The sequence below is a fragment of the Nomascus leucogenys genome, chromosome 10 (genome assembly GCF_006542625.1).
Source record: "Nomascus leucogenys isolate Asia chromosome 10, Asia_NLE_v1, whole genome shotgun sequence".
NCBI classification, from domain to species: domain Eukaryota; kingdom Metazoa; phylum Chordata; class Mammalia; order Primates; family Hylobatidae; genus Nomascus; species Nomascus leucogenys.
Genome location: NC_044390.1, coordinates 80,455,706 through 80,482,041, shown reverse-complemented (window position 1 = coordinate 80,482,041; position 26,336 = coordinate 80,455,706). Strand labels below are relative to the sequence as shown.

The 26,336-nt window shown below is 51.7% G+C and overlaps 1 protein-coding gene across 4 annotated transcripts in view; it reads right to left on the bottom strand.

Moving 5' to 3' along the window:
- The window catches only part of TPCN1 (two pore segment channel 1), a 77,743-nt gene that overhangs the window by 8,787 nt on the left and 42,620 nt on the right, over positions 1–26,336 (bottom strand). For 2 of the 4 annotated variants that reach the window (XM_030821453.1, XM_030821454.1), the window contains exons 4-21: positions 23,861–24,037; positions 22,251–22,364; positions 21,329–21,459; positions 20,352–20,440; positions 17,141–17,175; positions 16,542–16,600; positions 16,164–16,263; positions 12,793–12,909; positions 12,464–12,588; positions 11,586–11,634; positions 10,986–11,049; positions 9,665–9,709; positions 5,207–5,263; positions 5,075–5,128; positions 3,889–3,961; positions 2,760–2,867; positions 1,621–1,692; positions 1,008–1,229 (exon numbers count right to left, since the gene is read on the bottom strand). In XM_030821453.1, coding sequence (XP_030677313.1) covers positions 1,008–1,229; positions 1,621–1,692; positions 2,760–2,867; positions 3,889–3,961; positions 5,075–5,128; positions 5,207–5,263; positions 9,665–9,709; positions 10,986–11,049; positions 11,586–11,634; positions 12,464–12,588; positions 12,793–12,909; positions 16,164–16,263; positions 16,542–16,600; positions 17,141–17,175; positions 20,352–20,440; positions 21,329–21,459; positions 22,251–22,364; positions 23,861–24,037 — 1,691 coding nt within the window. The remainder of the gene's footprint in view (positions 1–1,007; positions 1,230–1,620; positions 1,693–2,759; positions 2,868–3,888; positions 3,962–5,074; positions 5,129–5,206; positions 5,264–9,664; positions 9,710–10,985; positions 11,050–11,585; positions 11,635–12,463; positions 12,589–12,792; positions 12,910–16,163; positions 16,264–16,541; positions 16,601–17,140; positions 17,176–20,351; positions 20,441–21,328; positions 21,460–22,250; positions 22,365–23,860; positions 24,038–26,336) is intronic. The other 2 variants (XM_030821455.1, XM_030821456.1) reach the window with 1 other exon arrangement.

Genomic DNA, 26,336 nt, shown 5'->3' with positions numbered 1-26,336 from the left:
CTCTCACCGTTGCCTGCAGGGGAGGGAGGAGAGGCAAGGGCCTCCTCCGCACCTGCCCCATCTAGGATCCGCTCTTGAGGCTGGACACTAGGCCACAGCCCCAGGGAAGGAATTCCCTACTGGGGCTTCCCCGATACTTGGCCTGAGCAACTATTTGAAAAGGTTGGCCCTGTTTTGAGGAGCTCTTATTTGCCACTTTCCTTCCAATCTTTTATGGCTGCTCTGTTAATATCCACGCTATTGTTTACAAAAGTCTAGTGCTTGGGCCACCAGGGAGCCTCCTCCCATACGCACGCATCAGACGCACGGGTGAGGTCTGGAGCTTGCACTAAGCTCTCTGGTGACTGCAATGTGCTCTAAAGTCTGGGACCCACTGCTATAGGCTTCTGGTTCCAGACCAAGCTTGACACTCAAACTGGGTCTCAAAGCTACCAGTGTCTTTGTAAAACTGTTTCTTCATCGGTGCTTGAGGCTGTAAAGACCAAATGTAAGAGGACTCTCTCAATTGAAGATGAATGAATGGCGGTGTGCAGTGATTTCACTGTGGCGGCTCAGGAGAAAGGGAGTGCTCATGGGAGATTTCACTCTCTGCTCCCCATCCCTGAGCACCATGACCTTCCTGCACGTGTCCGTCTGTCTTATCCTACGATGCTGTCCCTAGAAGACTGGTCTTGGCCCAGGTTCCCAGCCACTGCAGAAGAGAAGTGGGAGGAAGCCATGGGACTTGACCTCGGGACCCAGGCTACTGTGGGGGTGGCCTCCAGCCCTCGGCAGAGGGTGAGCTGACAGCTCCCAACCCTGCCTGGGGGATGGAGAAACAGGGACCCCGAGTCCAGGCCCCTCATTTAGCTCACTGCACTCAACTAAGCCCTGAAAGCAAAGCAAGGGGGTTGCTTAGAGAGGAACATCCCCGAGGACCCCAAGGCCACAAGGACACCAATCCTGGCCCTGGCCAGCCCTCTGCCCGGGAAACGCAGGCTGCCTGGGGCTGGGTGGGGCCTACTCACTTGCAGCAGTTGGGGAAGACGATCCCGCAGAAGAACTCCATGCCCACGATGGCGAAGGAGTAGTAAAAGATGAGCAGGGTGAGGCCCAGGCTGTGGGGCGACAGGGGCAGGGTGACGCGGGGCCGGCAGGAGGGAACGGCTCCTCTGCAGCCCCGGCCTCCTCGGACCCGCGGGGCTGACTGCAGGGCCATGCCCCTGGTCGGTTCACCAACTGGAAAGTGCCTGCGGGGAAGGGGCCTCATGGGGCAGCTCTGGGGTGAAAAATGGCTCAAGTCAGGATGCTATGAACAAATGCCCCTTTCCCAGAGATTCACCCCTTACCTGTGAAGGTAGACTCACAGGTGACCCCTTACCTGTGAACGTAGACACAGGCGGTAAGTGAGTTGACAGCTCCCTGCCCTCCCTACTAAATATGTCAGACAGGTCAGTGGAGAAAAATGGTGCCCAGGAGACCTGTGGCGGTCAAGATTCCAGGCTCCTTGGAGCCCCGTCAGGCCCTCGATTGCAGTCCTTTGTGGAACTCCTGTCCCCCGACTGCCACTCGGCTCCCGCCCCCACGGGGCACTGCCACACGGCACCTGGACCTGCAGGCCGGGGTGGGGGCTGGCAGTACCTGGCCATCCGGGGCAGCAGCTCGAACATGGTGTCCAGCACATTGCGGTAGCGCTCCTTCAACTTAAACAACCTAAGCAAGGAGGACACCTGTCACCTCCACACACAGGCGCGTGCCTCAGCCCCCGCCCTCAGAACATGCCGGCCCTGCCTTCCACACGCCACGCGGTGAAGACAGGTGAGGGCCTCTCCTCCACCTGCGTCCACTCCCTTGGGCGCCACCAACCCTGAGCTTGGCTCAGGGGACTCATGCATGAGGGAAGGGATGGTGGCAGCCCCAGGACACCAGCTGGGTGGGGTCCTTCCATGAAGAGGAGCAGGGCCAGGACACATCTCCTTGCAGTAGAGCTGCAGGCTCAGACAGGAGCAAGGCCTTGCTCCTGGGAAAGAGGGGGGAGAAGCCCATGTGCCCCGGGAGCAGGGGCAATGGAGCTCACCAGTGAAGAAGGGTGGCAGAGGGCGGGACGGAGACGGACACTCAGGCGCAGCCCCAGGGCACCCCCACACGCCAAGGGGGTAGGCTTTTCCTCCACAGACACCAACACCCCTCCCTGCACCTGCCCCGCCTGTCCCGCCTTGGGAGAGGATGGGGCGGACATGGATGGGGTTGCAGCTGGAGGGTCGGGAGGCAAGCCCAGGCTCTGAGGGCACAGGACCTCAGGACCCCTCATTAGGAAGAGACATAGTCAGTGGGGCAGGCTCGCCTGGGACATCCTCCAGTGTCCCTGGGAAATCAGTGGGACCCACACGAGGGTTTTTCTCCATAAGACGCTGAGCCAGAAAAGCATGAGGGGCCCCGAAAGGCCCTTCCAACCCTCAGACCTGTGGCTCAGTGATCTGTGACTGAGCATATGGGCTCCTATGGCGGGTGCAATGCCACCTTGGATAGGGTGCACGAGTCATGGGCTGGGTTTCTCTGCCCAGAGGCGCCTGGTGCAGTGAGGGGAGGGGCACAGGCAGCCCGCACACCCTCAGGGGTGGGGATGGTGACCCCATGGTGCTTCTGCAGGGGGTGACATCTGTGACTCTGGCTTGTGAAACTTCTGGCTCATTCTGGGTCACTTCCCAGATCAATCCTGGGGCATTCCCGCCCTCCCTCTCTTTCTCCCTCTCTGTCTCCGGCTCTGCCCTGCCCATTACCTCAGCAGCTGGAGGGGGCGCAGGACCACGATGAAATAGAAGGGCTCCATGTTGAGGGCCAGTGCCAGCAGTCCCAGGAAGGCAAACACTGTCACGGAGAAGTCGAACCTGCAGGAGGGGAGAGGCCAAGGTCCACCCTGTGGCCCTGAGCCTCCCTGCGTCTGCTCCCCTCCCTGGCCCTGTGCACAGCCACCCTCCCACGGAGCCCAGACACAGCAACACCAACAGGAACCAGCTGGCTGCGGGAAGAACTTCCTGCCGCCCTGGAGTTTCAAGGTGTCCAGGCCCTGTCCCAGCATGCGTCTCAGGGGTCAGGCCTCAGTGCTCTGACCCCAAGGCCAGAAATGCCCAGGAACCCCTCCAAAGGGCCCCATGCTGGTCTAACGACAGGAAGGAAAGAAGCCCCGGCCTCTGCAGCCCTGGAGACAGGTCTCGTCTTCCACTCAACAGACATTTGGTTACACACTGCAGACCAGCCTGACTCCAAGGAACTTTTTGAGGGAAGAGAGCAGGCCCTTCCAGTGAGATTCCCATCGGGAGAACAGCTCGCCCTGCCCCAAGCCAGAGGACCCTCTCTCCTCTCCAGACACGCAGGGCACACATGTGCTGTGGGCTCCTCCCAACTCTGCTCTGCATGTTAACCCGCTCACCCTCACGGCCCACTCTGCGTGTTAACCTGCTCACCCTTGCGGCCCAAGACCTCATGAGTGCAGCCTGACTTCACGGGCCGGTTAACTTGAATGCTCTGGGGAGTAGGGAGAAGGGCCACATGGGTCTCATTACTGCTGATCAAGGAAGGTGGGGGAGCATTCTTCTCTGTGGGCATTGTGGTTTTTATGGAAGAGAAAAAAGTTTAATGAGTCAGGAAGAGCCAACCAGCCTATGGCACCTCAAGAGGCCGTTTCCAGAAGGACTGGCGTGGGTGGTCTGAGAGGCTTCAGACAAGGGCCTGACCCTGGGGAGTTCCTGGGCTGTGGGCAGGGCTGCTTGAGGGAGACACAGGCCTTGGCCCATCCTCAGACCTTCCCTCTGCGATTCCAGAAATGGCCCGGGATTGGGGTGTGCAGAGAAGGGTCTGGGACCATCCTCAGAGTCTCAGCTTTGGATCAGAAACATGCTGTCCACTCACAAGTTCCATCCGGAAGACAAGTACTCCACAGGGCCCAGGCCGGCGACCTTCAGGAACAGCTCCACCCCATAGACTGCGGACAGAAGGAGTCCATCGGCAGCAGCCCCGCCACATCCTCCCCTATGCTCGGTCTCCTCTTTGAGGCTCCTCCGCAGTCTGCAGCCTCCCTGCTGGCCACGTGCCCCCCAGGTTGAGCCCAGGCCTCACTCATGTCCCAGCATGAGAGCAGGTGCTCCAGGAGAGGGCCCAGATGGTGGCCAACTGGGTAATCTGCTTAAGAGAAACTGGCCAGGCATAGTGGCTCACGCCTATCATCCCAGCACTTTGGGAAGTCAAGAGAGGAGGATCACTTGAGCCCAGGAGTTGGAGACCAGCCTGAGCAACATAGTGAGACCTCGTCTTTACAAAAAATACAAAAATTAGCCAGGCATGGTGGCGCTGTGTGCCTGTAATCCCAGCTACTTGGGAGGCTGAGGCTACTTGGGATCCCTTGAGCCTGGGAGGTTGAGGTTGCAGTGAGCTATGATCACACCACTGCACTCCAGCTTGGACGACAGAGAAAGATCCTGCCCAAAAAAAGAGAGAAATCCTCCCTTCCCATCTCTGGGCAGGGCCCAGCTAACCATGTGTCCATCCAACAGGTGTGTCCTGACCACCCCTTCCACCTTGGGCCTTGCACTGGGTACCAGGTGTGCAACAGTGACCAGTGCAGGGCAACCCTGGGGGCACAGAGCTTATCAGCTCGGTGGGAGGAAAGACGCCAACAGGGAATGACAACACAGTGTGCTCAGACTTGATAGAAAGAGCAGGAAAGTCAGGAAGAGGTTAGAGGGAGAGACCACCAGGCAGAGGAAACCCCTGTGCACAGCCCAGAGGCAGGAGAGCAGCAGGGAGCAGAGGCTGCTGAGGAGGGTGACAGCGTGCAGCGGGGGACACAGCGCTGGCAAGCAGCGGGGCTGCAGAGCCGAGTGGAGGGCCACACACGCCTAGGATCTGGGCTCCATCCAGAGGGCAGTGCACAACCACGAAAAGAGTTTTAAACAGGGACGAGATGGAATCAGTCTGATTACTCTGTCTCTTCATAGCTTCCTGTTTTAGAGAAGAACCATGAGGTTCTACACTGAATGAAAGTTCTCCCAGAAAATTTTAAAACAAGCAGTCCAGCAAAGTCATGTCGGAAACTTACTAGTTAGAAAAATGAGGTAACTCCAGGGCACGTGCTTGGAGAAGAAGTTCCCACCTGTAAGACAGAAGTAGCAGCTCACAGGCAAGCCAGGTGTGCCGGCCAGGACACGGCCAATCCCCGAGTGGGGCTCACCTTTCAGCATAAATGTCTCCACAAGGATCCAGACCCCGTTGACTGCCACCACCAAGTCTGAAATACACAGGCCCGTAAAAGACAGAGAAATAACAGGGGGCTTAGAAATCTGCAGGTTGCAGCTGCAGTCCCTGGTTAACTTCCTGGAGCTCTACGGGATGGGGAGAACAGGGCTGCTCCACACACCCATTTGATAGGGAACTTCTTTCTGCTCAGTGCTCTTACCAAGGGAGCTAATCAACCAGTGTTTTCACCTAGAAACAGGTATAAATTTCTAAAAACACTCCCTCTGTCACTGTATGAATACCAGTTATGATGTAGAGATTATTCCAAATTGATGTAAAAGATGGACAATATACAAGGCATTCAAGTATTGAAAACACTTATTTTCCCCTAGAGACTTCTAATTTTAAAATAATTGCATGAACTCTTTAGAAAAATTGCATATGCATTAAGCCGTTCGCCTAGCAATCCCACTTTCCAGAAACCATCCCAATGATGCACTAACAAAAATATAAGATGTATCTGAAAGCTACTCACCGCAGCACTATTTGTGATAGCAAAACACTGGCAACAATCTCAATGATCATCAGTAGGGGACTGGTTGCACAGACTATGACACATTCATAAACTGGCATACTTTAACCATAAAAAAGAAACACAGGCTAGGTACAGTGGCTCACACCTGTAATCCCAGCACTTTGAAAGGCTGAGGCAGGCGGATTGCGTGAGCCCAGGGGCTAGAAACCAGCCTGGGCAACACAGGGAGACCACATCCCTGCAAAAAATAAAAATAACTAGCCAGGTGTCGTAGTGCACCTGTGGGCCCAGCTACTCAGGAGGCTGAGGTGGGAGGATCATTTGAGCCCAGCAGGTCAAGGTTGCAGTGAGCTATGCTTGTGCCACTGCACTCCAGCTTGGGTGACAGAGCAAGACCCTCTCTCTAAGAGAGAAGAAAGAAAAGAAATGTGGTACATTTCTACATATTACTTTTTTTTTTTTAAGACAAGGTTTTATTGTTACCCAGGCTGAAGTGCAGTGGAGCGTGATCTTGGCTCACTGCAACGTCCACCTCCTGGGCTCAAGCAATCCTCCCACCTTAGCTTCCTGAGTAGCTAGGAACACAGGTGCACACCACCACGCCAGCTAATTTTTGTATTTTTTGTAGAGATGGGGTTTTGCCACATTGCCCAAGCTGGTTTTGAACCCCTGGGCTCAAGCAATCCACCTGCCTCTGCCTTCCAAAGTGCTGGAATTACAGGTGTGAGCCACCACACCTAGCCTCATTTCTACATATTACGGTCTCCAGGGCATATTGTTAACTGGAAAAAGCCAGGTGGCAGAAAAAAGTGCATAAAATATGCTATTGTTTAAGACAGATATATTGATAGGTATCCAACTTACAGGTTTTAAACAATGGAAGGATAAACCATAAATAAAAGTTGCCCACTGTGGGAAGTGACAGGGATATAAACTAAACTTCCTTCAATATACTTTTTTTGGTAGATCTGACTTGGAACCATGTAAGTATTTTACATAATTTTTTTTGCTTTTTCTTGAGATGGAGTCTCACTGTATTACCCAGGTTGGAGTGCAGTGGCACCATCACAACTCATTGCAACCTCTGCCTCTCAGGATCAAGTGATCCTCCTGCCTCAGCCTCCCAAGTAGCTGGGACCACAGGCATGCACGGCTCATTTTTTCTATTTTTGGTAGAGACGCGGTTTCACCACATTGCTCAGGCTGGTCTCGACCTCAAGTGGTCTCCTGACCTCAAGGCTGGTCTCCTGACCTCAAGTAATCTGCCTGCCTCGGCCTCCCAAAGTGTTGGGATTACAGGCATGAGCCACCATGCCCAGCCCTAATTTACATAATTATGAAAAAATATTTGGGTTTTTTTTCTTGAGATGGGGGGTCTCACTCTGTTGCCCAGGCTGGTGTGCAGTGGCGCAATCATGGCACACTGCAGCCTCAACCTCCCCAGGCTCAGGTGATCCTCCCACCTCAGCCTCCCAAGTAGCTAGGACTACAGGTGTGAGCCACCATACCCAGTTAATTTTTGTATTTTTTTTTTGTAGAGACAGGGGTCTCACTATGTTGCCCAGGCCAGTCTCAAACTCTTGGGCTCAAGTGATCCACCTGCCTTGGCCTCCCGAAGTGCTGGGATTTTAGGTCTGAGCCACCGTGCCCGGCCATAAAACAAAATTAAATGCCAAAAGTAATCCCCAAAAATAGAAAATAACATGGCATAAAGAAATCCAAATGTGTAGGCCGGGTGCGGTGGCTCATGCCTGTAATCCTAGCACTTTGGGAGGCCAAGGCAGGTGGATTAACTGAGGTCAGAAGTTTGAGACCAGCCTGGCCAACATGGGGAAACCCCGTCTCTACTAAAAATACAAAAAAATTAGCCGGGCGTGGTGGTGGGCGCCTGTAGTCCCAGCTACTCGGGAGGCTGAGGCAGGAGAATGGTGTGAACCCAGGAGGCGGAGCTTGCAGTGAGCCGAGATCACGCCACTGCACTCCAGCCTGGGTGACAGAGTGAAACTCTGTCTCAAAAAAAAAAAAAAAAAAAAAAAAATTAGCCGGGTGTGGTGGGCACCTGTAATCCTAGCTACTTGGGAGGCTGAGGGAGGAGAATTGCTTGAACCTGGGAGGCAGAGGTTGCAGTGAGCCAAGGTCGCGCCACTGCACCACAGCCTGGGTGACAGAGACAGAGCGAGACTCTGTCTCAAAAAAAAAAAAAAGAAATCCAAATGTGTATCCAGTTGTTAACATGTCCACATGGAGAGGAACTATCCCAGGTGACCTTAAAACACAAGGCCAAGCACAGTGGCTCACACCCGTACTCCTAGCACTTCAGGAGGCCAAGGCAGGAGAACGGCTTGAGGCCAGGAGACTGAGACCAGCCTGGGCAACGTGAGGCTACCCCGTCTCTACAAAAAATAAAAATTAGCCAGGTGTGGTGGCATGCACCTGTGGTCCCAGCTACTCAGAAGACTGAGGTGGGAGGATGGATTGAGCCTGGGAGGTCAAGGCTGCAGTGAACCATGACTGTGCCACTAGGGCACCAGACTAAGTCTTTGTCTCAAAACAAACAAAAAAACCCACAGTAATCTGAATGTACATCCTTGGAATGATGTTTCTAGTAATTATATCGTTGGGATTGCGTTGCAATTGTTATCCTGGGACTGTGAGACAAAGCAAATGAATAACTGTGCCAGTGTAGTTGGGAACCTGGATATTTATTTTTTTCTTTGTTGGTGTCTGATTGTCTTCAAAGACAACCTGGATTTTAATATTAAGAATCTAGGCCGGGCACGTGGCTCACACCTGTAATCCCAACACTTTGGGAGGCTGAGGCAGGTGGACCACCTGAGGTCAGGAGTTCGAGACCATCCTGGCCAACATGGTGAAACTCCATCTCTACTAAAAATAGAAAAATAGCTGGGCGTGGTGGCACACACCTGTAATCCCAGCTACTCAGGAGGGTGAGACAGGAGAATCACTTAGAACCTGGGAGGCGGAGGTTGCAGTGAGGAGAGATCATGCTAGCCTGGGCGACAGAATGAGACTCTGTCTCAAAAAAAAAAAAAAAAAAAAAGGTTTGAGAATCTAGACGTGTAAGATTGATGAAATCAGTCTTACACGTCTAGATTCTTAATCTTAAACTCGCTGTAGGCCTGAATGTGAAGTATTAGCATGAAAGCACAACAGTTTATCTTTAAAAAAAAACCAAAACCCTAGTTCTGTCCATGGAAAGGCCTAGAAACAATAAGCACCCAGCAATGAGCACCCAGCACCTCGAATTGTGTCTCTAACACCATTTCCTACTAAAAGGAACCAGAGCTCCTTGGAAAGACCAAATTGGATCAAGCCTCTAGGTTAGTACTGTCCAAGGGAATTTTCTGTGACAATAAAAATTTTCTTATCTGCACCATCCAATTGGTAGTCATTAGCCATTTGTGGCTATCACTTGAAATGTGACAGCTAAGCTGAATTTTTCATTTTAATTAGCTTAAATGTAAATTGCCACACGTGGCCAGTGGCTTCCACACTGCGCAGCATGGCTCTAGACAGAACTACCAAATTCCAGGAAAAGGCAACAGAGGAACATACAAAACCCAAATCCTGCTTCCTCACCTAAATGAGGTGAGGAAGAGGAGCCTATAGATTAAAACAAACTCAAGAGACATATCAACCAGTCAACTCTGTGGTTCTGGAATTTGCTTCCAAAAAATCTAGGTCTAGAGAGGATGATGAGCCGGAGTGAAGATACAGATGGGTGACGGGCACGGGATGTGCGTGGTAATGTTCTCTCCGCTTTTATGCATGCTGGGAATTCCCCACAATAAAAAGTCAAACACAGGACTCTAGGACCAATCTCTTGCCTCTCCCGCTTCTAGAACAGCAAAGGACTCAGGGGGAAAGTGGCCTAGAATGGAGATATTTCACACTTACACATGAAATACTGGAAGGCCTTGGACTTCACAAGGATATTAATACCTATTTGAAGAAAAGACATGTTAAAATGTAAATTTACGTACTTGTTCCCCCTACCGTATCCTTTATTATCTCTTTCTGGGCAGGTGCAACCACCTACCACATTCTTCGTGCATGCAGGTAAGCATGGTCTTTACCCCAGAGGTGAAGAAAGGAGGGTCCTGCTCAAAGAGTGGTACCCACGCTTCTGCTCAGACCCCCAGACAAGACTGCACTGACTACAGCTACTCTGGGGGGAGCCTGAGCAACCTGGAACCGAGATAAAGCAGGACAAAGCTCTCCTGATCACTGCTGAAACTGGCATGAAATTAAGGGGCAATTGTCAGGTAAATAATACGAGCACCCAATTTCAAATTTTCAAACTTTACACTACACGAGCATTATTCAAGGGGTCATGCAAAGTAGGTATATATCCTGCCATAAGAGGAGGGCAAAAATATATTATCGGGGTCGGGCACAGTGGCTCACGCCTGTAATCCCAGCACTTTGGGAGGCTGAGGTGGGTGGATCACGAGATCAGGAGTTCGAGATCAGCCTGGCCAGCATGGTGAAACTCCGTCTCTACTAAAAACACACACACACAAAATTAGCCGGGCATGGTGGCACATGCCTGTAGTCCCAGCTACTCGGGAGGCTGAGGCAGGAGAATCACTTGAATCTGGGAGGCGGCGGTTGCAGTGAGCGGAGATCGTGCCACTGCACTCCAGCCTGGGCGACAGAGCGAGACGCCGTCTCAAAAAAAAAAAAAAAAAAAAACTATATATATATATACACACACACACATATATATATACACACACATATGTGTTATTGGATGAAAAGGCAGATTACAGAATGGAATATATAATGTCACCCTATTGTTTTAAAAATGCATAGAAAAATGGCACAGAGGGAAACACATCAGAGAATTAACAGTGGTTATCTGGGTGGTAAATTTCCATTTACTTCTAATTATCTCACTTTCGAGTTTCTTCAATGAACATCTTTGCTTTTGTATGAAAAAAGAAAAATACCCCAAATGTCTTGGTTGGGTTAAGTTACCCATTTTGGTTGGGTTAAGTTACCCATTTCTCTCCCAATCTGCTTCCTACCACCCTTACCTCCCTGCTGGGATAATCACACTGTCTCTTCACACAGACATTCAGACAAACACACACACACACACATACACACACACACACACACCCCTCTGGACCTCTTCTCAGATGCTTATCTGTGGTCTCTGAAAACCTCCATCAGCCCCCAGCTGCCAACACCTGCCATATTCAAGCCCACTTACCTTTGAAGATGAGGAGCGCCGTCCTGGGAAGCTCATCAAACCAGTGCTCTCTGTTTTTCTTTGCCTGGTAGACAACAGGACCAAGAGGGAGGGTGTCAGGGCCAGGGACAAGAGCCCTGCCCTGGAGCCAGGATGCTGGCTTCCTTTCCTGTTCACTCTGCTAAACTGGGGAACAATGTTAACCTTCAGGGATCTACATGACAACACAGCCAGCCAGTGTGTACCGAGCATTTACAATGTGCCATGCAGAGGCATTATTTTAGTATAGTCCTGAAATTAGCTTTGTCAGTAGGGATTATCCTTACGCCACTTCCCAGGTAAGAAAAGCCTCAGAAAGGCTCAGTAACCTGCCTGATGTCACACAATAACTAATGCGGTCTAAGTGAGATTCGGTGCTGTTAATGATGACACTGTATCACAAATGTAAGGGCAGATTTGGGGGCTGGGGGCCACCTGTGATCCCTGAAGTGTACCATGCCACGCTGGGGGCTGAGCTGCTCTAGCAGGGAGAGAGCTGGATCTCAGGGTGCCCCTGCTCCTCACTGCCCCACTTGGGGACCTGTCTGTTTACTCCTTCTATGGTCTCAGAGGAGAACTCACCTTCCACTTCAAAGCAGCAACTTCGTAGATATCGTAAAAGTCCTTTAGGCTGCCAAAAGCAAAATAAAAAGGGACAAAATATCAGAACATAGTTCCACAGAGCTTTGCTTCTCTTACTTGCCTGCCTATGGACACCTTTACAGGGTGAGGGTGGGAGGAAGAGAGGGGACACCGTGTGAGTCCCAGCACAGCAGTGCCAGGGGATCCTTTACCTGCAAGCGTTTGGATCTCCTCTGACCTTGAGGTACTACGAATACGTAATCCACTTAGTCTCCACCGACTGCACTAACTACGGACAGTGTCAGTGCCCTGGAGAGGCTGCTGCTGGAGCACTAGGATTCTTAGGAGGATGAAAACTTCGCTTTTTAGCAGGGGCCTTAATGCAACACCTGGGACTGAAAGTTCAGCTCAAACAGGGCTTGTTCTCAGCTCCACAGCAGGCTGCTGTGGACAGGGCTTGGTCATCAACAGCCTGGAAGACCTATCCTGCCCCTGGAGATCTCGGGTCAGTTCTCTGCGGCTGAGCCAGGTGTGTGCAGGGGATGGGGGAAGTATATTCACCCCTCTCTGTCCACCTGGCTCACATGGGACTATTCCACCCCACTGGGGGTTCGAGGGCCAGCAGCTGGTCCAGTCCACTTCATGAGCTCCTTTTTTCTCAAGTCAGTTCGAATTGGATTTGTGTCGGACTTTTGTCACTTGCAAAAGGAATCCTGATGAATCCAGTCCGTAAGTCTACATGGATAAACATCTCTGTGGAGGAAGTCTCTGCCAAGCCTATAGGCCTGCCCACCTCCAGGGCCTTCACATGCCCCAGTTCACTCTAGACGTGAACGCCTTGTCTGGCCATGCTGCCTCTACCAGGCATCTGCTCTTACCTGAGCAGGGGTGTGTTGTTCTGATTCAGGGCCTTGAAGGTAAGATAGCGCTCCCTGGCACTCATCCGGGGCTTGTAGAAGCGCATGAGGCCTTCAAACTGCCTGTAGGAGATGCCGGTGGGCCTCTGGGGGAGAGGGAAGAGCAGTGTGGAACCCAGACTACTCCCCTTCCCTTGGGGCACCCACTCCAGATCCACTCCAGCTCTGCTCATTCCTCCAAGGGCAGGGCTCCTGGTTTCCAAAGTGGCTGGCCTGGCCATGCTTAGGGGCTGCTCTGGGCAAGGGAAGGAGGACAGGGACCAAGTCCCTCCCTTGCCCATAGCTCCTACCCTCTGGCTGACGAGCAGGCGGTAGGCATGCTGGATAGCGGTTCGCTTGTGCAGTAGCAAAGACTTGAACTTGCGTTTCTCAATGTCATTGAAGGTGTCGAACACCACAGCCAGAAGCTGTGGGAGAGAAGCACAGAGCCCTAGCTCAGGACCTTGAGTGGTTATGGCAGGGAGTGCAGGGGGGTATGGGTTCATCATCTAGGCAAGGCTCTTATCCAGCCACCCCAGACAGGCCCTGGGGAGACCCTCTCGCCTGCACCTCATGGGGTAGGAAGTCAGTCTCCCAAGTCTCAACAGAGGAAGGCCTTTTGTTCTGCTTGTAAATTTCCCTCTTCAGATACATGAAGGCATTGTTACTCCATCTTTCCCAGGTTCCCCTCCACTTTCCCACACTCCCTTCCCCAGTTCCAGCTACAGCTTGTCCCAGGCTGGGCAGGGGCAAGCCAGATGAGGAGAGAGTAGCAAGAGGGGCACATCTGGATTCTGAGCCCAGTCAGACTCCAGCCAGTGGCAGGGGGAGGCTGCCTGCCCATTGCCCTCCTGACCTCCGATCCAGAAGGACCCTTCCTCCTCCTGCCCCCTTGTTACTTCTCCTTGTGAGTCACTGCTTCACGTGTGGCCCAGGAAAAAGGGGAATGAGAGGCTCTGCATGCAAGGAAATAACGTTCTAGAGTTGGCTAATACCAAAGTTAGCTTATCAGAGGGGGATGGAAGGCGGGGGAAGAACCTGAAAGAATCCTTTTTAGAAACACTTTCTCTGTCTTTAAAAATGTTTCAAGGGAAACTCTCTGGTCCTTTCCCTCAAACTGGTCCCCCATTTTTTCCCTGTGGATCAAAGGTCAGCACGCTTTTTCTGTAAAGGGTTCGACAGCAACTGTTTTAGGCTCTGAAGGCCAAATATCTCTGCTGCGACTACTAACCTGTGGTCATATCATGAGATCAGCCAGACTATACATAAACAAATGGGCATGACTGTGTCCCAGTAAAACTTTATTTACCAACACAGGCCATGAGCCAAATTTGGCCAGCAGGTCGTACTTTGTTGACTGTTGCCCTAAATTTTCACAGCTCTAAATATATTATAAATTAAATCAAATACAAAGAAGTACTCAACATATTTCTTCTTGGTTTTCAGGAATTAAAACAAGAAAATATTTTCTCAGGCCGGGTATGGTGGCTCACGCCTGTAATCCCAGCACTTTGGGAGGCCGAGGCGGGCGGATCACAAGGTCAGGAGATTGAGACTATCCCGGCTAACATGGTGAAACCCCGTCTCTACTAAAAATAGAAAAAAAGTTAGCCGGGCATGGTGGTGGACGCCTGTAGTCCCAGCTACTCGGGAGGCTGAGGCAGGAGAATGGTGTGAACCCAGGAGGTGGAGGTTGCAGTAAGCCAAGACTGCACCACTGCACTACAGCCTGGGCAACAGAGCGAGACTCTGTCTCAAAAAAAAAAAAAAAAAAAGGAAATATTTTCTCCTTTTTAAGATTTAAATTTTGGCCAGGCACTGTGGCTCACACCTGTAATCTCAGCACTTTGGAAGGCTGAGTCAGGCGGATCACCTGAGGTCAGGAGTTTGAGACCAGCCTGACCAACATGGCAAAACCCCGTCTCTACCAAAAATACAAAAATTAGTCGGGTGTGGTGGCATGTACATGTGACTATAATCCCAGCTACTCGGGAGGCTGAGGCAGGAGAATTGCTTGAACCTGGGAGGCAGAGGTTGCAGTATGCCGAGATTGCACAACTGCACTCCAGCCTGGGTGACAGAGCGAGACTCTGTCTCAAAAAAGAAAAAAGGACTTAAAATTTTTTAGATTTCACAAGTCTACCTGGAGAAGATGATTTTCATTTCTATACTGGGCCTGACTGTGGTGACTGGTGTGAGAATGATCTGCAGAAGCATAAAAATAAACACAAGACTCGATCGGAAGCCTCTCCCCGTTAGCCCTGCCATGGATGTGTGGTCTGGGCACCGGCCTAACAGCCTGGTGTCGGATGTGATCTGTGATGGCTGGGACATTCCTAGAGGCTGTCCGCGCCTCCACAAACACCCTCAAAGTTCTTTGAGCACAGAGGTTTTATGTTCTCCTTCACAGAACGTGTTCTATACTGGATTTTCTGGTGGTTCCTGATAAGTGAGGTAGAAATACACAAGACATTTCTGGCACGTGAGTGCAACTGAACAGAGTGGTTAGGAACAGGGCTCTGGAACGAGCCTGGCCTGGCTACTACAAGCTACACAGCCATGGGCAAATCACACTGTCACTCTGACCCTCAGTCTCTTCATCTGCACGTCGAGAACCATACTCACTACCTCCACAGTTGTGTTCATTTATTATTTCATCCTCACATGTAAAGCACTTTGCATAGTGCCAAATGGCTAAGGCTTACTAAATGCCAGCTTTTACGGTTATTATAATATAGTTGGCCTTCCATATCTGTGGGTTCTCCATCCATGGATTCAACCAACTGCAAATCAAAAATATTCCAAAAACAAAAGATGGTTGCATCTGTACTGAATATGTGCAGCCCTCTTTTTCTTGTCATTATCCCTAAACAATATAGTATAACAATTTTTTTTTTTTTTTGGTTACAGAGTTTCGCTCTGTCGCCCAGGCTGGAGTGCAATGGCATGATCTCAGCTCACAGCAACCTCCACCTCCCAGGTTCAAGCAATTCTTCTGCCTCAGCCTCCTGAGTAGATGGGATTACAGGCACCCACCACCACGCCCAGCTAATTTTCGTAAGTAGAGACAGGGTTTCACCATGTTGGCCAGGCTGGTCTCGAACTCCTGACTTCAAATGATCCACCCACTTTGGCCTCCCAAAATGCTGGGATTACAGGCGTGAGCTACCGTGCCTGGCCCAGTATAACAACTATTTACATAGCTTTTACATTGTATTAGGTGTTATAGGTAATATAGGATAATTTAAAATATACGAGAGGATGAATGTGCACAGGTTATCTGCAAATACTCTGCCATTTTATATAAGGGACTTGAACATCTGTGGATCTTTGTACCTACAGGGGGTCCTGCAAATAATCCCTGTGGACACCGAGGGTCAAATGCTTATTTCTGATGTAAGAATGAAAAGGTCCCAGGGTCGCCTGGGCTTAACATCCAGCACTATCAGCATCAGCAGCACCGCCCTGGTGAGGACACCACCCCCAGCAACTGGCTGAACTCCTGAAGTCCTGACAGGGCATTCCCTGCAACACTGCACCTGACTATGAATCTGGGACTTCCTACCCCAACGTTCTGCCCTGAGAGGCGGAAGACAGTCCCCACTTCTCCACTCCCACGGTGCCTAGCGCTGCGTGGGTAGGGGCAGGCTGCTTCAGCATAGCCTGAGGCACAGTCACTCACCAGGTTCATGATGAAATACAGCTCGATGGAGAGGTACACGATGAAGAAGACGCAGGACCAGGGGTTCCGGGAGTAGGAGGGCATCATCACATCTGGGAAACTGTATTTGCAGAGGGTGACCCGGCGTGCTGTATCTGCCTGTCTCCATCCTCTCAGAGCACATGCCTTGCAGAGCACAGCTCCTTGTCTGCCTTCCCAGCCTCCAACCCCAGTTCCCCTACTCTAATCCCTGGGCTCCGTGCTCAGTGGGCCAACCCTGTCTCCCAACAGCACCACAGCACCTGCCTGTGCTGGGATGTGGAATATACTTTGCAGAAAAGAGAAAGAGACCCCAGGGCAGCAGCAGAGGACCAAAGGCAAGGCAGAGCCTGCACTTACTTGGCTGTGGTCAGAAGGACAAACAGACTGACAATGCTGTTCTCCAGGGTGCTGAAGTACTGCAAGGGAAGAGAGGGCAGAGGAGAAGTCGGGACCAGCCAAGAGCACATGGCCACCAGGAACAGGCTGTGATGGGCCACCTGGCATGCCCTGCCATGCCCACTCTTGCATCTCTCAAGGAATCCCTGAGGGAGGCAGAGAAAAGAGCAAACATGCAGTCCAGAGGCTTCCCCTTTCCTGCACCTGATGCTTCTGGCAAAAGCAGACTATTGACTTGGGGGGACTTTTTTCTAGGGAGTCACACGTCTGGGCCATTCACCTGGCTCTCCCCCACTGCTCCTCTGCCAAAATATTCCAGTGGTCCAAACCTGATCCTGGTGGCACTCCTTTCAAGGACAGAAAAGGGGATCCCCAGCTCTCAAGGAAGGAAGTGGTCAGTCTGAGTGATAGGAACTCCCAGGTGCGGCGCACACACAAGCTATGATGAGAAACCAGGCAGGCCTCCCTTCCCCATATGGCTACAGGGTCACGCCGGCGACCCTGTCTGAGGGAAAAGCCCTCCATAAAAGAAGAGACGGACAAATGTGCCGATTACTTACGGGGTCTGAAGGGTTAGGGGAGAACAAGTAGAAACCTAGAAGCGGGTGAAAACACAGATAAACAAAAGGATTAGAGCAGAGGTCCCAAAACCTGGTGTCAAAAGGACTGGACAAACACATGCAAATGAATGCAGCAGGTCAGGAAGAACAGCAGGGACCGCTGGGGACCACAGCACCCTGAGAACACATGCTCTGTTGGAAGGGAGCAGGGCTGCTGGCACCAGACGCTTGCCGCCTACAGCAATGTGCCGGGCACTATCGGCTCTGTTCTTTCAAAAGGCTGGAAGTCTGTATTTTTGTGTAAAATCTAATTTTAAAATGCTGGCTCTAAGTTTTCAGACCAAACAAAACCCATCTGTAGGCTGGATCTGGAATCTAGGCTGCTGTTTTGCAATCTTAGGTTCTGAGAACATGACAGCTGAGTAAAATTCCAAAGGGATCTGCTGCTCCCCTGCAGCCAGGGTCCCAGAGTGGGAATGCCATTCACTTCCTCTCTCCAGGAATGGACCACTCCCTGAGTCCCTGAAATCCTGAGTGGGAAAAGGGAGGAACTCTGCCCTCAGGGGAAATCAGCCCCTACCCCCGGAGAAGCACAAACAAAATTCTACCAAGAGTGGGGTGGTGGGTGGGAGGAAGTGAGAGCCATGACTCAGGACAAGGCAGTCACGAGGGCCGGGAGGGGCTGGCCCTGGCTCTAGGCTGAGTCAGGGCTCTGGAGTTCCACTGTCTTCACCATCTGTGGAGTCCTGGTGAAAGGACCTCGGCTTTCCCAGCTGAGTGCCAGGGCTTCTGATGTCTACGCCCTGTGACTCTGTGTGGCTGTCACAGTCAGCCCCACCTGAAAAACTAAGCCCTCCTGAGTGAGCAGCCTGTGACCATGCTGTACCCAGTAAAGCTGAAGCTTGCCGTCTCTCAAGGCCCAGGCAAGCGCCTTCGAGAAACTCTCAAGCGTGAGCACCGGGAAACACACAGGAGTGTTCACTGCGGTGGGATTTGTGATAAGAAAAACGTCTGACAGAAGAGCAGATAAACCAAAATAAATAAAAAAAAAAAAAAAAAAACGGCCGGGCCCGGTGGCTCACGCCTGTAATCCCAGCACTTTGGGAGGCTGAGGCGGGTGGATCACGAGGTCAGGAGATTGAGACCATCCTGGCTAACACAGTGAAACCCCGTCTCTATTAAAAATACAAAAAATTAGCCAGGCGTGGTGGCAGGCGCCTGTAGTCCCAGCTGCTCTGGAGGCTGAGGCAGGAGAATGGCGTGAACCCGGGAGGCGGAACTTGCAGTGAGCTGAGATCGCGCCACTGCACTCCAGCCTGGGCGACAGAGCGAGACTCCGTCTCAAAAAAAAAAAAAAAAAAAAAAAAAAAAGGTAAACAAGCTTTGGCATACTTGCTCCGCTCCAGTGAAAATGAATAAACGGCATCTACATGTATCAACAGGAATAAATTTCAAAAACACAGTGCTGAGCGAAAGGGCAATGTGTAGAAGTGGACACCCATATTATATAACCACTTAGAGACTTTTTCAAGTATGCAAAACATTATTTCTTTGTCACTTGGGGAAATGTAAATGTGAAGTAAAATATAAAGACGTGCATGGGAATGATAAGCGTAGGACAGGGGGTACCTTTGGGGAAAGTGGGAATCACGATCACTAAAGGTCACAAATGTGCCTTCCACTTTATTTCTACGGCTTCATTTCCTAAGCTGGATGGTAGGTCCATGGGTGTTCATGTTATTATTATTTATTTATTTTTGAGACAGGGTCTTGCTCTGTTGCCCAGGCTGGAACGCAGTGGTGCCGTCACAGCTCACTGCAACCTCTGTCTCCCCATGCTCAGGTGATCCTCCTGCCTCACCTCTTGAGTAGCAGGGACCACAGGTGCACACCACACACCACCATACCCAGCTAATTTCTGTATTTTTTTTTTTTGTAGGGATGGGGTCTCCCTATCTTGCCCAGGCTGGTCTCGACCTCCTGGACTCAAGCGATCTGCCGGCCTCAGCCTCCCAGAATGCTGCAACAGTCAGTGTGGGACACCATGCCTGGCGTATTATTAAAATCTTTCTGAATTTCTAAAACTACCTGCTCTGGTCTGAATGTTTGTGTCCCCTGCCCCTAATCCCTACGTTGAAATCCTAATCCCCAAGTTGAGGGTGTTAGGAGGTGGGGGCTGTGGGAGGTGAAGAGGTCATGAGTGTGAAGTCCTCCCGAATGGGATTAGTGCCCATATAAAAGAGGCCCCAGAGGCCGGGCGCGGTGGCCCACGCCTATAATCACAGCACTTTGGGAGGCTGAGGCAGGTGGATCACAAGGTCAGGAGTTGGAGACCAGCCTGGCCAATATGGTGAAACCCCATCTCTACTAAAACTACAAAAATTAGCTGGGCGTGGTGGCAGGTGCCTGTAGTCCCAGCTACTCGGGAGGCTGAGACAGGAGAATCCCTTGAACCTGGGAGGCAAGCAGAGGTTGTAGTGAGCCGAGATCGTGCCACTGCACTCCAGCCTGGGTGACAGTGTGAAACTCCGTCTCAAAAAAAAAAAAAAAAAAAAGAGGCCTCAGAGAGCTGCCTCCCACCTTCCACCATGTGAGGACACAGCTAGAAGGCACCACCTATGGATCAGGAAATAGGCCCTCACCAGACACCCACGGCTGGCCCTTGATCTTGGACTTCCAGATCTCACAGCCCAGAACGGGGAAAAATAAACTTCTGTTTTTTATAAGCCACCCAGTCGGGGAAAAATAAACTTCTGTTGTTTATAAGCCACCCAGTCTATGGCATTTTGTTATAGTCGTCCAAAAGGACTAAGGCACTGTCAAAATAATTTTTCTTTTCTTTTCTTTTTTTTTTGAGACAAAGTCTCACTCACTCTGTTGTTGCCCAAGCTGGAAAGCAGTGGCACGATCTCAGCTCACTGCAACCTTGGCCTCCCGGGTTCAAGCAATTCTCCTGCCTCAGCCTCCGAAGCAGTTGGGATTACAGGTGTGCGCCACCACGCCCAGCTAATTTTTGTATTTTTAGTAGAGACTGGATTTTACCATGTTGACCAGGCTGGCCTCAAACTCCTGACCTAGGTTACCCACCCACCTCGACCTCCCAAAATACTAGGATTACAGGCGTGAGCCACTGAGCCAGGCCCAAAATAATTTTTCATCCACCATGAACTTGCTTTTCTAGCGCACCTGGGCCTCAGAAGCGGGAACTCACCGAGGATGGCGAAGATGATCATGAAGAACAGCAGCAGCAGGAGGATGTCCATGAAGGGCGGCAGGGACTGGAAGATCTGCCGCAGGTTGCTGGGGAGAGATGGGTCAGCTCAGGGGAGGCACCAGCTGGGGCGGGCTGTCTGGGACTCCTCCTTGTTGAGATGGGGGCCTAGTGCTTCTGACTCGAAATACTAAACCCTGCCGCACTCTGGTGTGACATCATGCTTCATTTTTTCCTAAAGTGGCTTGAGACCCTCAATCAGTGGATGGCAGGGAAGAACTAGGGCAGGCATAGCACACAGCCACCTCCACCTGGTGAGGGCCCAGGGAGGTGAGTGCCATGCAAGCAGGGAACGGAGCAGCAGAAGGCCAAGGGCATGACCTTGGGTGCAAAGGTCAGTTTCCATGAGCAGGATGTGGAAGGCATGAAGACATTTCAAGGCCACTTAGTCCTGGGACACTGGGCCTGTTTCAAGGACCCCGAGTCCTGTTTCTAGCTTTGCAGATGGGCACAGAGAATGAATTGCAAACCCACTCTCAGCAACAGTAGCCCAGCCAAGGAATTTTCCAGATTGAGTCTCCCAAAATAAATTTCAGTCAAGGCTTGGTCTGGTTTGAGTTTGGTCCTACAGCCTCAATGGAGGTGGCAGGAGAGTCTGCTTGTGTCACATGGATGCTGCTGAGCTGCCTGCATTTGGGTAGATAACACGCATAGAGCGAGGAAGCAGCTCTGGAAGGCTGAGGATAAGATGGGAAAAAACCCTGGACCAAGAGGCAGCAAACCTACACTGTGGCAGGAATACCGCCTTCTCCTGTGCGTGGGTGGAATGGCAGAGGGAGAGTGAGTGTGCGCGTACTCCACCAGCATGCAGGGTCGACCTCATCACTAACTGACTCACAAGCTCCTGCCCCACTGGCCCAGAGGTCAGGCCATGCCAGGATAGTGACTGTCTGCCCAGCTCCCCACCCGGGCCTTACCGCCGGACGCCACCGCAATACCGACAGTCCACCAGGAAAATGCAGCGCAGTGCTCGGGTCACCCGCACATGGGACATCTGCCGTACCAACACCACAATGGCCTCGACAAACTGCACCACCAGCACCGAGGTCTGCGGGCGGCAGGCATGGAGCACCGTCAGCCCCTGCAGCCCAGCCATCATCCTGCATACCTGGAACGGGGGGCTGGAGAGGCAGTGCCCACTCTGGCCTCGGGAGGCCTTCTCCTCTCTCCAGCCCTCCTCACACTTCCTGCCAACATCAGGCAGCCCCAGAAGAAAAAAATTCCAGCTGCTGGCACGGGTGTGTGGCACCAGAAGAATGGAAGGGCTGTGTGACTGCTGGTATCCACTGAGGAGGCAAAACCACCACTCTGCCAGGACCCCTCGATCAGCCCTCCCCACTCACATCAGGGATCCCGGGGCCTGCAGCTCCTCTTCAGCTCTGCTTACTTGGCTATACTCTCCTAGAGTAGCGCACATGCTCCACACACTACAAAGTGCCACCTTGACGTGCTCCTACTCACACCACTCTCTGCAGCACAGAGAGAAGATGTGCAACACTAGGGACAGGTGAGCCGGGCGCAGTGGGCAGAGCTGGGTGTGAGCCCCACATCTCCAGATGAATGTAAAACATGGAGAGCAGCACATCTCTCTCCAAGGTGACTGCACCAGTGCCTGGCAGCTACTACTAAACACCCCATCACATTAGCTACTGCTGGCATCACCACAACATCCAGGGCACCCACAAGGCTGAGGGCATGGTCAGGACAGGGACCCTAGGGTTACACCTCTGAGCATGGACTGGGCCCATGGTGGATTCTGAATTATACCAAAGAGACAGGTTTGAAGGTGACCTGGGAGAAAAGGCTCCAAGGGGAGGGACAGATGGGCGGACACATCACCTTGACCATGGTCCGCTTGTGCCGGATGAAGGTGTGGAGGCCCAGCCAGCGTAACTTCATGCAGAGTTCAAATACTACCACCATCAGGGCGAACAGCTCCAGGGTGGCATGGACCTGAGACCAGAGGGTGTGGAGATGTGTCATGGCCAGCCCAGCCCATGGCCACTCCTCTTTGCCCAACCCTCCCAGGACCTGGGAGTGCCCCAGGACATCCTCCCAACACACATCAGAGTTACAAAAACCTGGCCCTGCATGCCTAAAGACAGAGCCTTGGTCACGGAGCTTTCCCCAGAACAACTAAACATAAACTCGATATCCATGAAACTGACGTGCTGGTCCAAATGATGAAAAATCAGGAAGGAGCCTGAAGTTTAAAAGTAAGAAAAAGAAATTAGCTGGGCGTGGTGGTGCACCCCTGTAATCCCAGCTACTCAGGAGGCTGAGGCAGGAGAATCGCTTGAGCCCAGGAGGCAGATGTTGCAGTGAGCCGAGATGGTGCCACTGCACACCAGCCTGGGCAACAGAGGGAGACTCAGTCTCAAAAAAAAAAAAAAAAAAAAAAAAGTAAGAAAAACAAGATAAGGTAAAATTTAATATCTAGCCTTGTTCTAAGAGGGATTTCATTTAATTTACAAAAGATCTATAAAAGACACTAAGAAAGCATCAATTAGGAACTTAAGAAATAAAATCCGATTGTCAAAGAAACAAGGAGTGTCAAGCAGAGAGTAGCCCCTAAAACTCTCATCCTCATTTTGGACAAAAGGACAAGACATGGAAAACCCTTAGATGGAAAACCTTCCCAGCAGGGAAGTCAAGCGCTTCTGGGAAACAGACATGGGAGAGCTCCTCCTCCTGGGGGTGGGGTGGTCCGGGGCCTGTGGACATTCCAGTGGGCGGGAATTGATAGAGTGAAGGGATGGGAAGAAGGACTCCAGCACAGGGGACGGCATGGGGGAGGTGTGCAGAGGAAGAAACACAGACTGGCTGGAGCTGTGAGTTCCAGGCATGAAGAAGGAGAAACAGGAAGGGAAACTGAGTCATGGAGGGCCTTGGAGGCCAGGCTGGATGAGCGCTTCCTAACTCAACAGGCACAGGCTCCCTTCCCTGCTTCCATGCCTACCATACACTCCTTGAGAAGGGGACAAGCACAGCTCCACACCTGCTCTGGCCCCCACTGAATGATGGCTGGGCCTGGGTGTGGGGACATCTGCGGGGCTGGAGCTGCCCAGGAAACATCCCCCGCCTCCCATGGTGACCACACCGAACTGCCTTCTCCTTTGAGGCTGGAGACAGAGTAGTGGGACTGTCCACTGGGTGCCCTCCCCACCTGGAGCCAAGGTGTGGGCACTGGTCCTGAGCAGGGCCTGGGACACTTCCCCTCCCTGGAATTTACTGGTGGGCAGAATCCCAGAGAGACTGGGTGAAGGCCATTCACTCCAGCAGGGACACCCAGGCATTTCCGCTCCCAAGGCCTCTATGACGCCTCGTATCTCTCTGTTTTAAGTCCGTTTGCAGTGTATGCCCTCCCAGAATGTTCCTTTTTGGAGTTCTGTTGCTTGCTCTGAAAGCCATGGCTCCCAGCCCCCCGTGTGAGGAGCATGTGCACTCACATAGATGCCGAGCCGGAGTGCGGGGACGGCGGGGGCCTCGCACAGGGAGAGCAGCAGCAGCAGCAGGGCTGTGGCCAGCTCCATCAGGTAGAAGAGGTGATTGTGTGCAAAGAGGTAGGCCGCCAGCGCCTTGGCATCCTTGGGGTGAGTGAAGAACTTGTCGTTGTTCTCGCCTTCCTGAAAAGATGAGAGTAGTGTGGGCATGTGAGCCTGGAGACCCATCCAACGCCAAAGAGGAGCTGCGGGCAGGGGAGGAAAGGAAGGCCCCAGGCAGGCGAGGAGAGATTCAGGCCAGAGACAGAAGATGCTGGAAAATCAAAATGATCTTCGCGAAACTCACGGTGGTCAGGTCTCACTCCTGCCTGCTGATGGGCTCAAGAGACTTGCTGCTTCTTAAAAACCACTCAGAGGAGCCAAAAACTAAAAGGGTCCAGAGACAGCCAGGTGTGGTGACATCCCAGCTACTCCAGAGGCCAAGGCGAGAAGATCCCTTGAGCCAGGACTTCAAGTCTAGCCTGGGCAACACAGCAAGACGCCATCTCTTAAAAGAGAGGAGAGGGGCTGGGTGCGGTGGTTCATGCCTGTAATCCCAGCACTTTGGGAGGCCGAGGCAGGAGGATCGCTTGAGCCCATGAGTTTGAGACCAGCCTGGGCAACATGGTGAGACCCCTGGTGCCAGGCACTTGGGAGGCTGAGGTGGGAGAATCACTTGAGCCCAGGAGGTCAAAGCTGCAGTGAGCCAAGATCGTGCCACTTCACTCCAGCCTGGACCACAGAGCAAGACCTGGTCTCAAAAAAAAAAAAAAAAAAAAAAGAAAAGAAAAAAAGAAAGAAAAAGAAAAAAGGTCCTGAGAGGAGGTAAAGAGAAACAGGCATGTCCAATCCCCTCAGAGGCCAAGTTCTCCCTCTAGGAGTGCCCAGCAGAGCAGAAAGAGCTCAGAGGCCTGGGAGGAACCACACGAGCTGAACCCTGGCTTTCTACTCCTTCCCTGAGGAATGTTGGGAAGGTTCCTTCACCCTTGAGGCTGAGCTTCTTCAACTATAAAGGCACTAACATTAGTGCTTCCTCCTGGAGCTGTTGTGAAGAGGAAAGGTGAGGACATTTGTGAGGCACTTAGGGTGGTGTCTGCCACACAGTCAGCTCACTACAGGTATTTGCTATTATCGTAAGTTATATGAACATTACCAGAAAAAAAGAAGCCAATAACCCTGCCTAGTCAGACCCTTTAACACCCATCAAGAGCTACCCAGAACAGGTGCAGTGGCTCATGCCTGTAATCCCAGCACTTTGGGAGGCTGAGGCCGGTGGACCACCTGAGGTCAGGAGTTCGAGACCGGCCTGGCCAACATGGTGAAACCTCGTCTCTACTAAAAATACAAAAATTAGCTGGGTATGGTGGCATGCGCCTGTAGTCCCGGCTACTTGGGAGGCTGAGGCAGGGGAATCACTTGAACTCGGGAGGTGGAGGTTGCAGTGAGCCAAGATTGTACCACTATACTCCAGCCTGGGCCCTTGTCTCCAAAAAAATAAAAAGAGCTGCACAGTGGCTTATTGCTACTATACATTTACTTAATTCAGGATTCCCCATACCCTACTTTGTTTTAATTGACAAATAATAATTGTATATGGGGTACAATGTGATATTTTGATATATTTATATGTTATGTAACAACTTTTTTTCCTTTTTTTTGAGACAGAGTCTTGCTCTGTCACCCAGGCTGGAGTGCAGTGGTGCAATCTTGGCTCACTGCAACCTCCACCTCCTGGGTTCAAGCAATTCTCTTGCCTCAGCCTCCCGGGTAGCTGAAATGACAGGCGCGCACCACCACACCTGGCTAATTTTTGTATTTTTAGTAGAGATGGTATTTCACCATGTTGCTCAGGCTGGTCTCGAACTCCTGAGCTCAAGTAATCCGCCCACTTCAGACTCCCAAAGTGCTGGGATTACAGGTGTGAGCCACCATGCTCGGCCCATTCTCACAAACTTATTCTGGGAAAGGCCCTGCCTGCAGTTTGCAGAGTGACTGTGAGTGAGTCACTTCCCTGAAGCTGGATAAACTGCTCCCCTCATTAGCAAAAAATCGAGACAAACCACAGACCCAGCAGCAAACCTGGCAGGGGCAGGCATGTCAAAGGGAGCAAACACCTTGGCAGTCAACAGAGGGTAAGTTGAACACGGTTCTGTGCTCTGTGCAGGGCTGTGGTTTTCACTACCACCTCCATGACCACAGCAGTGGGCAGGGGGCCACACACAGTGGTCTGGGAAGCTTCTGGTTTCAATAACTAAAAAAAAAAATGTATTTCTTGGGCAATTTCTTCCAACAAATAGCCAGGAATGAAGGTCTCGCTAGAAGAACCATTGACATGGGGGCTCAGATTTTAACTCTAGGACTTGGAATTGTCCCAGAAGAGATGGGGGTAATGAGGTCTCCACCAACAGATGGAAGTATCACCCATGGCACTGGATTCTGATGA